Consider the following 13,644-nt stretch of genomic DNA (forward strand, 5'->3'; position numbering starts at 1 on the left):
CATTTGGTACGCAGGGAGCCCATTTGTTTTATGGGCCAAAGCCTCCAGTCTTGTATAATGGGCTTCATTCTCTTAGCCCCCCACCCCCAATATCTTTTTGGTAAGGCCCCCCACCCCCAATATCATTAAAAAGCTTTTCATTGATTTCACAAGGGGATGCCCGAAGTTTGTCCACAGCAGGATCTCCAAACTCCATGGCGCTTCTTTCTCTTCTAGTCTCAAAACCCTCACTCAAAACCTCCTTTCTCCCCCTCACTTCTCACTTAATTCCCATCATGCCCTCTTCCCCTCTCTCTTCTCATTGCACCACCCCCACTTTCCCATTGCCTTCTCAATCTCCTCCTGTGCCAAAGAAACGACCTTTCAATATCTCTGCTCATACCAGAACGTGGCAAGATCCTTATTATTGGATGAGAAACGCTAAAGACCCTGACTTTGTTGATTATCTCAACCAAGAAAACTCTTACGCTCAAGCTTTCATGGCTGACACTCAAAACCTGCAGAGGACTTTGCTCGAGGAAATGAAAAATCGACTGCCTACTCAGATTTCAACTCCTCCTGAGCGCTGGGGTCACTGGTTTTTCCCTTTTGTACCTATCCTTTTTAACTGTTATGACTAACTTTATAACCTTGCATTATAAATATGTGAATTTGGTTTCTTATGGGATAGAAATTAATTTGTCCAGGTGGTATGGTTCATAAGCTGTTTATTTCATCACATTTGTGTTTTTATTTCATTTGGAGGGAACCTTTCCTGGAATTAGTGAATTACTGTAATTTTATTTTTCCATTTGAGCAGGTTGTACTACCAGTACATTCCTGAGGGGAAGGAATACCCAGTTCTATGTAGAAGGTTGGAAACTGAGGAAAGTGGTTTGTTAAAGACACTTCTCAATTATGCCAAGGGACATTTTGGGATGGAGCAAGTTTTGCTTGACTGGAACCAAATTGCTGAACAATACGGCAAGCTTCTTTTTTCCCCCTTTCATTTGAGTTGGATACCCCCCCCCCCTTTTTCCTGGGGAAATTTTGACAGTGTAGCTTAAGCTTTATAGGGAGGGAAATGTATCGTTAACTCTTCCATTTGGTCATTCTTCTTCCCTGTTTTTTTCTTTGTTTAGAAGGCCAAGGGAAATGTATCTTTTAAATTGTAAAAAATCCTAATAAAACAGGTCAATAAGTGAAACAGAATTTGGCGTTGTTGATTGTGTGCTTATGTGGATGCGTCCCAAATGTGCAGGCCACATGACGCTTACATCAGACTGTTAACCCTGTCTATATGTGCGTGCATGCATGGATTTACTGTACAAACTGACTAAATCTTTGAGTTTGTTGGTAAATCAATACATTTACTTAGGGTTAGAGTAATATTTGTGCATTGATTAATAACAGAGCTTCTACATTTCATCATATCAGTGATTAATGTCGATATGTCTACTATAGCAGGTTATGTGCATGTGGGTACATGTCGGGTTTCACCAGATCACAAGTTTCTTGCATACACACTTGACATTACTGGCAATGAACAATTCTTACTTCAAGTTAAGGACCTCAGCAATGGATATATTGTTTCACGATCACAAGTTGATGGGGTTGTTAGTTTGGCATGGGCTCAAGATAGCACTACTTTGTTCTACACAGTATCGGATGAGAATCAACGACCTTACAGGCAAACTTGTTTTAATATTTCCTGGAACCTTTTTTTCTCATGGAATGGATTTTTTTTTCTCACAATTTCTTTTTTTTTTTCAGGGTTCTCTTCACAAAACTAGGATCAGATGAGATAGATGATGTCCCAGTATTTACAGAAAGTAATTCAAGTTTTTGTGTGGATATAACAAGCACAAAAGATGGCAAGTTTATCACTGTGAACTCAAATTCAAGAACTTCATCCGAGGAAGGAATTTACTTGGTTCATTTTGCATTTCTTTCCAATGATATCCTCATCTCTGTATCTGACATGTTGAGGCTTACTTCCTATTCTGTATTTTACAGGTTTATGTGATAGATGCAACCAACCCGCTGGATGGTTTACAAAGAGTACGCGAGCGTGTTTCTGGAGTGCGATATTTTTTGGAACATCACTATGGTGTGTTCTATATTCTTACAAATGCTCCATTAAGTGAAAGTGAGGACCGGTCAGATGGAAATTATTATTTGGCTCAATGCGAAGTTGAAGATATACAATCTTCTGATTGGCAGGTCAGGCTCATTTAATTATCAAATAATGAATTACTCCTCTCTTTTTTTCTTTTTTCTTTTTTCTATTATCACTATTATTTCACATAGTAATGTTATCTTACAGAATATCATCCTTCCAAGTGAAGATATGAGCTTTCAAGACATGGACATTTTTAATGGACATTTGGTCCTCTTTGTCAATAAGAAGAGCTTTCCTGCATTATGTTCTGTCAATTTGCCAATCAAGTTTAACAGTGTGGTACATAAATTTCTACTTTTATCAAATTCTGACTTACCAGGGAGTTCTAAAATGGAAATTTTTTTGGGGTTTCTATTTGCTTTGTATTTATTTTGTTATAATTCATTCATTTTTTTTGCACTATTAAATCCAGATTGGTCTAGAGGATCATCAATGCCATTAGTCATGTTGTTAGAGCTTTTCAATTTTATTTTTTTGGCTTCAAAACACAGAAACAAATGTTACTTTTGTTGTAAAAAAAGAAAAGAAAAGAAAAGGGATTGTTAATGAACAAGTATGTCATCAATCCTTTGTTTCTCACATATAGTTATTGTGTTTCAGCATCTATAGGCAGGAAGTGAATGGCTGTTTATATTAAAAAAAAAAGAAAATGTAGCAATGGGGAGGATGTTTCATGATATTTTAGCTAACAGGGAAGGGCTACTACTTGAAACTTTTACAAATTCTTTGTGCACTTGTTTTTATGCAATCTGAGGAATATCGGGATTTGCTGTAGGAGTAACCATGGTCTTGAGATCTTTAACAATGTTGCTGTTTTCTGTAAGAAATCAGTAAAATTTGGCAGATATCACATACAATCTTATATTATATACCTTCAGCATAGTTTTTCCTTGTGGTGAGCTGGTTTGAATTATTACTTCTGATGGTGGCATGGATGCTAAATACACTTTTTTTTTCACAGAAAGAAAGACTTTTACATGTCTATTTGCCAATTATCCCTAGTTGTTTTGCAGAATCAGTTGGAGATTGAGAATCTTGATCCTTGGTTTTTTCCCCTGCCCTCAAGTCAATGTAACATCGTTCCAGGATCAAACCATGACTTCATGAACCCAGTATACCGTGTGGTGCTGTCATCTCCGGTGGTATAAATTCTATCAAGCTTAATTACACATGTTGAAGTTATTAACATGTGATGCTTTATAGCTTAATGCCTCTCTCTTGTTATGTCAAGTATTTTTATCTCTGAACCAGAAGAATATTTTCCACTGCCCAGATACTGGCCCTTATCAACATGCATTCCAGAAACTATTTTCTTATATCTATATGTACAAGTTGTGGGGTATTTGTGGTCCCTTTGGGCCACCACTACTGGTTCTCCATGGCTTGGAATTAGCGGTAGTACGTCATGTCATTTCTAGGGTCAATGAGGGCTACCTTTTCTTCTTCTTTATTTCCCACTTTATGAATATACCGTCATGTCATTTCTAGGGTCAATGAGGGCTACTTTTTCTTCTTCTTTTTTTCCCACTTTATGAAGATACCGCATACCTAGTATACCACAGAATTAGAAATACAAGCTATCCAAAGGTAGGACTTGAATTCAAGACCTCCTGTATCCTAGGCCAAATCTTATGCCTTTCTGCTAACCCTTGTGAGTTGGATTGAATACATTCCAGAAACTATTACAAGGCCATAGTTGTTAGATTGGGTAATTTTATTGGATGGATGTAAGTTTCTTAAAATATGAGATGGAGGAATTAAACTGATTCATTATGATTTACTACTATCCTACTTGGTAGACCTGTGCTTATATTTAGTAGACCTACAGTGGTGTTCAGAAGAGTTGCTTTAGCTGCAATCCAATGGGATCAGAAAGTCTTGAGTTGCGATTCAGTTTTCTTTTTCTTCTTTGTTCTATTCTTTCGATGGTGTCATATTCTATTTATAATGACTGTGCTTTATACCTCTGAAGCATGTCCCTACTTTTATTTATTTTTAAAAAAAAAGGAAAAGAAAGGGGTAAGATAAGAAAAGGGTACTCTGTAACTCTTCTATCATTTCTTTCAAAATATGCAGATGCCTGGTGTGGTTGTTGACTATAACATGTCAGAACGGATATTGTCGATTGTGCAACAAGAGAAAGTAAGAGATATTTCTGGTGATTGTGGATCATGCTCACTGGCTTACGAGCTAGATACTTCTGAACATCTTGACCCACTAAACAATAAGGACAAAAATAACTTGAATATTGAATTGCAAAGATGGAAAGACTTTTCTGGTGCATATTGCTGCAAAACAAAGGAAGTCATTTCCCATGATGGTGTCAGGGTTCCTCTGACCATTTTGTACTCCCGAAAAGCCTGGCAGAGGGGTCAATCTCCTGGACTGTTAGAGGGCTATGGAGCATATGGGGAAGTTCTAGATAAAAGCTGGTGCTCAGACCGCCTGAGTTTACTTGATCGTGGTTGGGTGCTGGCCTTTGCTGATGTGAGGTTTGTTTTGTGAAGTTTATTTTATTTCTCATTGATCACAAAGTCACCTTTTGAATGGAAATAACTAGAGTTAGTTTAGGCGTAAGATTAAAGTAAACATACTACATGTTAGTTAGATGTCAACTTTCAGACAACTGTTTGTATTCATATTCTATTTACAAAGAATATTATTTTTCCAAGACCTAGTGGTACATGTATGTGAAGATTTCTTCATTGATGACATGATGTTGGTCTTTGTTAAAAAATTGGGCTACCATTTTGCTTCCAAGATTGGATCAAATTGTATCTGATAATTTCCTTCTTAAATGAAATAAAAATTACATGGCGATGCTTGATAAAATTTCTTTCTGTCATATTTGAAGAATTGACATGTACTGCATGGGCAGGGGTGGCGGTGGTCATTCTTTGTGGCATAAATACGGCAGTGGGTTGAACAAATGCAATTCAATATATGACTTCATATCATGTGGCAACTACCTAGTTTCTGAGGGCTATGTTCATAGAGATCGGCTAGGTGCCATTGGATTTAGTGCAGGGGGTCTTCTTGTTGGGGCAGCTATCAATATGAACCCAGATTTATTTCGTGCTGCCATTTTGAAGGTTAGCCCTCGTTAAATGGATATGGAGAAAAAATACTATTAAAAACCATTTGGGGTTTTAGAGGGGCATTTTGTTTCTTGTTAACATAGTTACATCATCAATACAGTGGTACTGATAGTCGGCTAACATTTCTATCAGGTTCCATTTCTTGATGCATGCAACACGTTGCTGGATCCAAGTTTGCCTCTCACCTTGCTGGACTACGAAGAATTTGGGAATCCTCAGATACAGTCGCAGTTTGAGTCTATTTTAAGTTATTCTCCTTATGATAACATTCCTCGTGATGCTTGCCTTCCATCAATGCTTGTAACTGCATCTTTTCATGACTCAAGGCAAATTCATATCTTGAACTTTCTTAATTGATAATCACGAGTGTTGATCTTTAATTTCTACTCAATTACTCATATTCATAAATAGACCTGCATATGTGTGTTCTATCCATTAACTAAGTGTTTAGTGCTCGTTTCCCAGGGTTGGAGTTTGGGAAGCTGCCAAATGGGTGGCCAGAACACGAGACATTGCATGTTCTCATTGTTCTCGTTCAGTCATTCTGAAAACAAATATGACTGGAGGGCATTTTGGTGAAGGCGGTTGCTATAGTCAATGTGAAGAAACAGCTTATGATTATGCTTTTCTGATGAAAACTATAGGAAATGTGAATGGCAATAAATAAGATAAGCTTGTCGCAGAGCTGCTTTCTGAAATTAACAGAAAGGTGCTGCTTGACTGCCTGTAAAGCATGATTTCTATGTTGCAATCCTACTTCCAGCATTCGTTTTCCCATCTTGCGGATGACTGGTCAGTACAGAAGGTAAATGTTTCTAGACGATTCTTAATTAGTTCATGGTTTTAAATTAGATGCTTTTTTCTTTTTCAGTTTCTTTTTCTGTTTCTGTACTTCGAAGATGAAATTTGTTCCTGCTGTACTTATGAAGAGAACATGAAAACAGCTGTTGAAGGTCATCGATTGCATGTTTCAATCGTCCAGTCATAGATCTTTTTCTTTCTCCACTTGAATTATTAAGATGTGCTGGCCTATCACACATGCTCGCTTAGAGATTGCTTCCATTAAGACAATTAATGATCCGAAAGTGATATATATGTGGCACTTGGAACACACAACTGTTTGATCCATCGTACCAGATTGGAGGACTTACATGGGATGCTTTCTCCTTTATAATGAAGACAGCTCATGCATATCGGGGAAACGGGGAAACCAGCGAGAAGATTCCAGGTCAGCACAGAGAAAGGGTCGTGTCTGCTACAAACAGTTGAAGCATCATTCGACATTTTTTCCTAGATGTTAGAGCCTCTTGTTCTGTAGGAGTCGTTATGACAAACAAATATCCAACAACCAGGTGGCATCCCTCATCGTATTTTGGCCTGTAGGCCTATAGATGCTGTAAAACATCAAACAATTTTAAACTATGATAAACCTTATGTATTTCGGTACGCTCTCCGTATTCATATAAGGCACTTTCTCCATCCTGTATTGACATCTATCAAGCTCAGCGGATAACGATTGGTTATGACGGAGGGCTTCATTAAATAATATACAATATAGATAAATTAAATATTATGAATTTAGTGGTTTTTTTTATACAAAGATATGATTGAAAACATGTAATATTGAAGGGTACATTAATAACTTTTCCAAAAAAAGAAGAAAAAAATTGTTCATTGAGCAGGTTTACCACACAGTAACGTGACAATGGTATGCACACGAGGGAGAAGAAAAGGGTGGTTTTACAACTAAATATCAGTATTTTTTGGTGCTCGGAGAAAATCAGTGGTTTTTGTTATTATTATTGAAATTGTTCGATCGCTCATAGCAGATGAACGATGAGATCATTTTTGTTTTTCCTTTGATGTGCAAGTGCTATTTTATCGGAACCAGGCAATCCTTGGTGTGTTAGCAAGCATGTCCCAGGAGTCCACAACTTGTGAAAATAATGTGCTAAAATGTAAATCCAGGCTCTATTTTGGATTTTAACAATGGAAATGTTCATTGTTGATCAGAAACGAGGCTGAATCTCACTCATAATCATGCTCAGCATTATTAAAATTTGCGTCTGACACACAGACCTGCCTATTCCCCACCGGCCCCCAAAATGCTCCATTACATATCTATTTAGTCTATGTACGTTACAACCACGATATGGCCACGGCGCATCAAACGACCACAAATCTGAGCAGAAACACATAATCTAAGGTGACAGCTCTTAACATGATTCCATGAACTATTTAAGAATCTGAGAAACCAAAAGACAGCATGTACAATAACCCGAGGGTTGATATCGGGAGCAAAAAAGATATCCCCAGCGCAAACTTGATAAATCCCATGCTGGTCTTATGTCTTTAGCCGTTTTTGAGCTTGATCCGAGTCCTCTCCTTCACTTGCATCCCTAAGGTGGGTCATCACTTGATTGCAATCCTGGGGATCCTAGAAAGCAATGGAAGGCACACAAAACTGGCTAGATCAGGCATAATCATAATGTTCATTAGTTTATAACTACTTACATAACAAGACCTATTGTTTATTGACCACTTTAAATTACCAGCCTCGTACCTTAGATGTTGATGTTCCAGAGGCCAGCCCTTTATTTGCCCGTTTTCCAAGATCAATCTGAACTGAGATGTTGGCCTGTGACAGATCTACACTGGCACTCTGCAATGCTTGCGTAAGGGTATTCAGCAACCTGGTTTGCACAAAATTCCATATCAATGTCCAGCTTATAACCAAACACCCAGGACTTCAAAAATATTAAAAAGATCACACGCACTCTTGAGAGTAAACACTGGAGATACTGATAGTCCCTGCTTCAATTGCCAGCTCCTGCAGGTTCAACATTTCACTGGTGATGGGGCACTCAGCTGATTGAGCATCAGAGACTGGTTGCTCAAGGGGAGGTGCAACAAGTCCATCACTTCGAGCAGGAGCAGGCATGGGAAGAGCGTTTGCTAGCTCAGGTTGACGCTCCAACACTTTGCAGGTGACATGGTCAGATTCTATTAGATTTGGAGTGCTTGGAAGCATGGCTGGGGTGAGAGTAATGTTATTCTCATCAAGTTTCCCTGGAAATGCTGCCCCTAGACCAGAAACATTTTTAGTAGCTTGAGCTTGAGGGTGACCAACAAAACTTTGAAGGCGCCAGTGGCTGTTTCTCTGTTTCAAGACGATCTAGTGAGTTATGCTGAGAATTTCCAAGTGTAAAAAAAGGTACCATATTCAAAAGCATCCACACTTTCTCTACATCACCAGCAAATTTCCAATAGAAGCAATTAATACCACTTCTCAACCAGACCTTGAAAAGCAATCAACACAAAAACCAAAATGCAAGTAATTTTAAGGAGGTCCAGAAGCAAGAGCCCCCTGTATAATTAGAACAAAATAATAACACAATGGAACAAGTCTAAAGAGAAAGGGCTCACCGTCAAAAAGAATGAGCCCCAAATCTAAACACCACTGATTGTTGCTCAACTTTGACAAGTCAAAAAACCAAAAGCTTTAATCAAATTTAGTAAAGGCATATCAAAGAAGTTACCCCACTACAAATTTTACCTTAGACAATTTTATGAAAATTGTATTATGTCAATTAATCCATAGGAAACAGGATTTGAGTCAAACATAAACAGAACCACAGTCTGGTAACAGGGTTGACATTCTGAGACTTGAGAAGAAAACATCAATTTTCAATTACTTGATTACGAATGTTCATCTCAGATTTCTTTTCTTTTTTTCAGTATATCATGAAGATTTCTTACTGTTAATTGTTCTCTAGATGAACATTCTTCCTGCCTCAGATTTATAATATAGAACATGAAGAGACACAAAAACCACACTGCACTTATTGGGTTAAGCATCATAACAGACAAGTTCGATGCTTGAGCACATCCTTAATAAATCTTATCATCAGTTCCAAATTTTCTCTCAAGTCATAAAACCATGGCACCAATTCACTTGAAGAGTGTAGCAGAATATCACAGGTGGATATGTCAACACCTGCAAATAGGCATTAACTAATGCAGATATACATGGATGAAGGTCACAAGTATACAACATAAATAGGCATTAACGCTTTACCCATGGCATCAACTTTGCTGGCTCAGGGCTCCATCCGGGATATGGACCCTCATACTTTTGCACCTTCTCCTGTAAATATTGGACATATTCAATTACCTGCAAAGGAGCATTAATATGTAGTCAACAAATTTGAATGGAAAATCTTGTCTATGGAATTGAGCAGTATGCTCTAGTTTGAGTCGCTTGTTGTGTACCTCTAATAAAAATGATGCTGTATCTCTCTTTTGATCACTATGAGGAATAAGATCTCTCAATATCTGAAATCTGAAAGAAAAAAACTCTGGTTCATAAAGCTATATCCCATTTTTACAGTTCACGAGAAAATGAAATTTTGACTGATAACCCGAATGTTTAATCAAATGCATCCTTTATTTTATGGTAAAGCAACATCTGAGATTTATATTTCTAGTAAAAAGTTTCATCGCTTGAATTGTGACCATTTGTTTAGATACCAGTATCCACGATAATGAAAGATGGCCTTGCCAGCAGACACGCACAAAAAATTGAAAGCCTCACAATCAGTATTAAGATTATGACATACTATATAAGTGTGCTTATATTTGGTAATACTGCAACATGACCAAAAGCTGATAAAAAAGGGTACAAGTTTGAACGTATGGGTCAGCAATCCTGAATACTGTCAATCAGTTAGTACCTTATCTGAAACCACTTCTAGTCAAAGTTCAAAATTTTAGTTAAAAAAACCACCAAAATTACAGGGTGAGGATAATTTGGCTGCAAAATAAGTATCGTGCTGGAAACTGGTGTCTTCAAGACTTGAAAATAACAGTTAGCAAGTGAAGTGATTCAACCCAGCTCAATTGCATAATGTAATGCATTGACTTAATTCCCTAACCATTTTGCAAAATCACTGGAAAGAAAGTTAGCTCAAACTGCCCTTCTTTCTAGGGCTCCATCAAAGTTAAATCGAATTATCCTTGAGTTTTAAATTCATCAACTAAACTAGTGTAAGACAAAAAAGCCCTGAATACCACTGATTTTTCATGTGGACTGGTCGAACTCTTTATCCATATCTCCCTTCACTGAAATGAAAGTGCGAGCAAAAGCAAAGCTGGTGATTCAAACAACAGCAAGACAGGCATGACTAACATACAGAATCATGTGAGCAGAAAAAATCAGAATTGTATTGCATACATATTCAAATGCTAGGGGTTTTTTGATATATATATATATATATATATATATATATATATATATATATATATATATATATATTTCAGGTACTAATAGTCAATCCACAAAAATAAACCAACAAACCTCTCGTTTATCTTGCTCCTCCTTTTCTGCTCAGTGACAGAATGTTTCGATCTTATTGCATTAGCCTTGTCACTATGCTTCCCATCTGCCTCCGAATCCAAATCCCAAATCATAAAAATACAGAAATAAATAAAACTCAACAACCCATTAAAAAACACACCATTTCAACAACACAATAACATAAAGCCTCCAAATTTGTGATAAGAGAAGCAAACAAATAAGAGAAATTGCACCATGCCAAACTTCAGAAATTTTTTAAGAAAAATGCAAAATCACACCACGAAGAAAGGAATGAAAGAACATAAACTGTGACAGCCTTGTAGAAAAGGAATAAAAAAAAGAGCTGGATCTAATATAGTACAGTCTAGTGTGAAAAAGAACACACCTTTACAAGAATTAGCGTTGTCTATTGTAAAATTTGAAGATGGCCCATCTTTTCTGGAACCAAATTCATCTTCCTCGTACTCTTCCTCCTCTTGATTTTGATTCCCTTTTCCTCTCATTCCAATAAGTCTAATTTATCACCACAGAAAAATTCAAAACCGAAATTCAGATTTCTTTTTCTTGAGAGAAAAAGAAGAAAAACATCTGTACACTTTAATTACAAAGACTACAAATGAAAAGGAAATGAAAAACCAGACCTGGACTGGAGTAGTCAATATACGAGAATAGATAATTTAAGGAGTTGGGTGGTTTCCGGTGAACAGAACCACCGTGTCGGAGAAAGAGTTGTGGTGGCTCCGGCGATCTGCCAACGGTATTTTCGAGTTTGTGAGTTAGGAGTTCGTGGTCTGGTCTGGTCACTCGTGTTTTTTTTCTTTTTTGCTGGAAGTGGTGCAAAGGATTCCATGCGGATTTGCTCATGTTCTTCCGTGAGCTCAGGGCTTTTTTTTTAAAAAAAAAAAATAAATTTCAAGAGTGTTTTTTTTTCACCTTTCAAGGGCATTGAATGAATGTACCCGAAATATATTACAGGGGTAATTATTAAGAAAACGTTATATAGTTGGATGGTTTTTTACTTAAAAAAAAATATATTTGATATTTTTTATAAAATAAAAATATAAAAAATATAAAAAGATGAAATTGCTTTTATATATGATAGATGAGAAACAAAAGATCTCTCTCTCTCTCGTCCTTCTTTGTATCTTCCAAAATTCCCAATTTTTCTTTGTGGATGATACAAATATGAACCCTAAAACCTATAAATTATTTAATCTCTCAACTATTATTGCATTTTATGTTTTCCATATGACTTCCTAGTTGCCAGATTCTACAATCCATTTTCTACGTGTTCTTCCTTGTTTTCATTTTCTTTGTTTTTTCTTTTCTTGTATCCTTTTAATAATCTTAGATATGGGCTTCCTTGTCTTTAGATTGTGTTGTTTAGCAATAATCCTAGGTTTCCTTTTTCTTTTTGGTTCAAGTTACAAGTTGGAAATTTTCACTCTACTCGCATTTGATTTTCTCTCAGATTCACAGCAAGATTGAACCCATTTGTCTGGAAATGAAAAGGCGTGTTGCTGTATTGAAGCAATCAAAAGAACTATCCTCGAAGACTTGACTTCCAGGTACTTATCTTGAGTAAAGAATAGCCCAGAAAAAAGAAAAAGAACACACTAGAAAAGCCTTTGGCAGGTGAATTGGAATAGGAAAGATGAAGCTTGAACTAAGCTTTCAGCCCAGCAGCCTCGGGAAAAAGATGATTTGCCAGCATTGATCGTAACACCATTGGCCAATAACATCTTTGTTTCACGTATTACCAGAGTTATTGTCTAGGTCTCTTAAGCATTCTCTCAAGATCGGGAGAGAACACAAAACTATAACCTGTAACTTTTTTTTTTGTTGAAGCAACTTAGTCGTGCTAGTGAATACGTTATATAGCGATTTGATTGTTACATATAATATTTTTTTTATTTGTGTCAAATATATTTAAGATTTTTTTATTTTTAATATTAATTTATATTTAATTAATAAATCTAATGTTTAATTGATGAATTTAAAGTAAATATAAAATTCATGAAACAAAAATGTTTTGTAAGTAAAATTATAAAGTTGTTATAATTATGAGATTTTTATTACATTAAAATAATGTTATTTATTGTCAATATTCCATTAAAATTGAATATTGATTAGAGTTGTCGAGACCGATGCATGTCATATTTGTTATATACATAAAATGAAGTAACTTCTCTTATAAATTGAGGTATGAGGAATTTGTGGAACAAATATGCAGATACTTGTCAGATGACATGTATATTTAATTAACCCGTAAGTGAATTTTATACATAGATATCATATATATCTATGAAAAAACTATTGTAATAGTTATTCAAGTGATTTTTAAATTTAAGATAACAAAGTTATTTTATATATAAAGTGTTATGCTTTGATCCTCGATATACATTATCCCAATTAAAGGCAATAAACTGACAGATATTGAATATAACATAAATTATATAAGAATATTTAAGTTATTAATAACAAACTGGTATATACTAAGTATAGCATAAATTATATTTAAATATTTAAAAAAATTAAAAAGAACTCATCATTTCATCATTTTAAGTGAATCAAGAAAAATATTTTATATATTCTTAAAATTTAGGGAAATATTATAATTTAATGGAAGTCCATATTGTTTTTTTTTTTAGTTTAACATGGGTGTCCGGGTCAGCTTGCGCACACTTCGACTAATCCCACGGGCCCTGAAGTTAACGACCATGTAAGCCTCCAGCGGCCATCATATGAGCAACCACAAGGCTCAAACCTGAGACCACAGAGGGAGCAAACCTCTTGGTTCCAAGCTCTTACCACTGGACCACCACCTAGATGGTTAGTCTATATTGTTTTTTGAAATGCTTGAAATGGATTTCATGCACATTAATAAATGAGTTCTGAAGGAATTATAAATGAAATTATTGTAATTGTTAATTATGAATGATAATTTTATTATTTGAGGCTCTAATTGCTCTTTGTTCTTTAAATTAAATATACATTAAAAATACCGGTAGAAAACGTGGTGGGCCGGA

The 13,644-nt window shown here is 36.0% G+C and overlaps 2 protein-coding genes across 7 annotated transcripts; one reads left to right on the plus strand and one right to left on the minus strand.

Moving 5' to 3' along the window:
• The first annotated feature begins 149 nt into the window (after window positions 1-149).
• LOC133698042 (uncharacterized) lies at window positions 150-6,738 on the plus strand. Of its 6 annotated transcripts, none has more exons than XR_009842986.1 (12): window positions 150-577; window positions 800-963; window positions 1,447-1,669; window positions 1,753-1,895; window positions 1,994-2,202; window positions 2,306-2,440; window positions 3,175-3,303; window positions 4,238-4,653; window positions 5,040-5,253; window positions 5,392-5,585; window positions 5,725-6,064; window positions 6,189-6,738. XR_009842986.1 is itself a non-coding variant. In XM_062120918.1 (11 exons), the coding sequence occupies exons 1-11, from the start codon at window positions 195-197 to the stop codon at window positions 5,924-5,926; spliced, it is 2,412 nt and encodes an 803-aa protein (XP_061976902.1). In that variant the 5' UTR covers window positions 150-194; the 3' UTR covers window positions 5,927-6,069. The 6 variants fall into 6 exon arrangements, 1 of the variants encoding a protein (XP_061976902.1); XR_009842985.1 differs by having other exon boundaries at window positions 6,204-6,738; XR_009842987.1 differs by having other exon boundaries at window positions 6,439-6,738.
• A 549-nt stretch (window positions 6,739-7,287) lies between these two features.
• LOC133696040 (transcription factor BIM2) lies at window positions 7,288-11,459 on the minus strand. The gene is made up of 8 exons (XM_062118055.1): window positions 11,257-11,459; window positions 11,001-11,128; window positions 10,616-10,700; window positions 9,532-9,601; window positions 9,338-9,433; window positions 8,037-8,419; window positions 7,823-7,952; window positions 7,288-7,696 (listed from the first exon to the last, which is right to left on the minus strand). The coding sequence occupies exons 2-8, from the start codon at window positions 11,116-11,118 to the stop codon at window positions 7,604-7,606; spliced, it is 975 nt and encodes a 324-aa protein (XP_061974039.1). The 5' UTR covers window positions 11,119-11,128; window positions 11,257-11,459; the 3' UTR covers window positions 7,288-7,603.
• Between the last annotated feature and the right edge of the window lie 2,185 nt (window positions 11,460-13,644).

The sequence above is a fragment of the Populus nigra genome, chromosome 6, assembly GCF_951802175.1.
Source record: "Populus nigra chromosome 6, ddPopNigr1.1, whole genome shotgun sequence".
Lineage (NCBI taxonomy): Eukaryota > Viridiplantae > Streptophyta > Magnoliopsida > Malpighiales > Salicaceae > Populus > Populus nigra.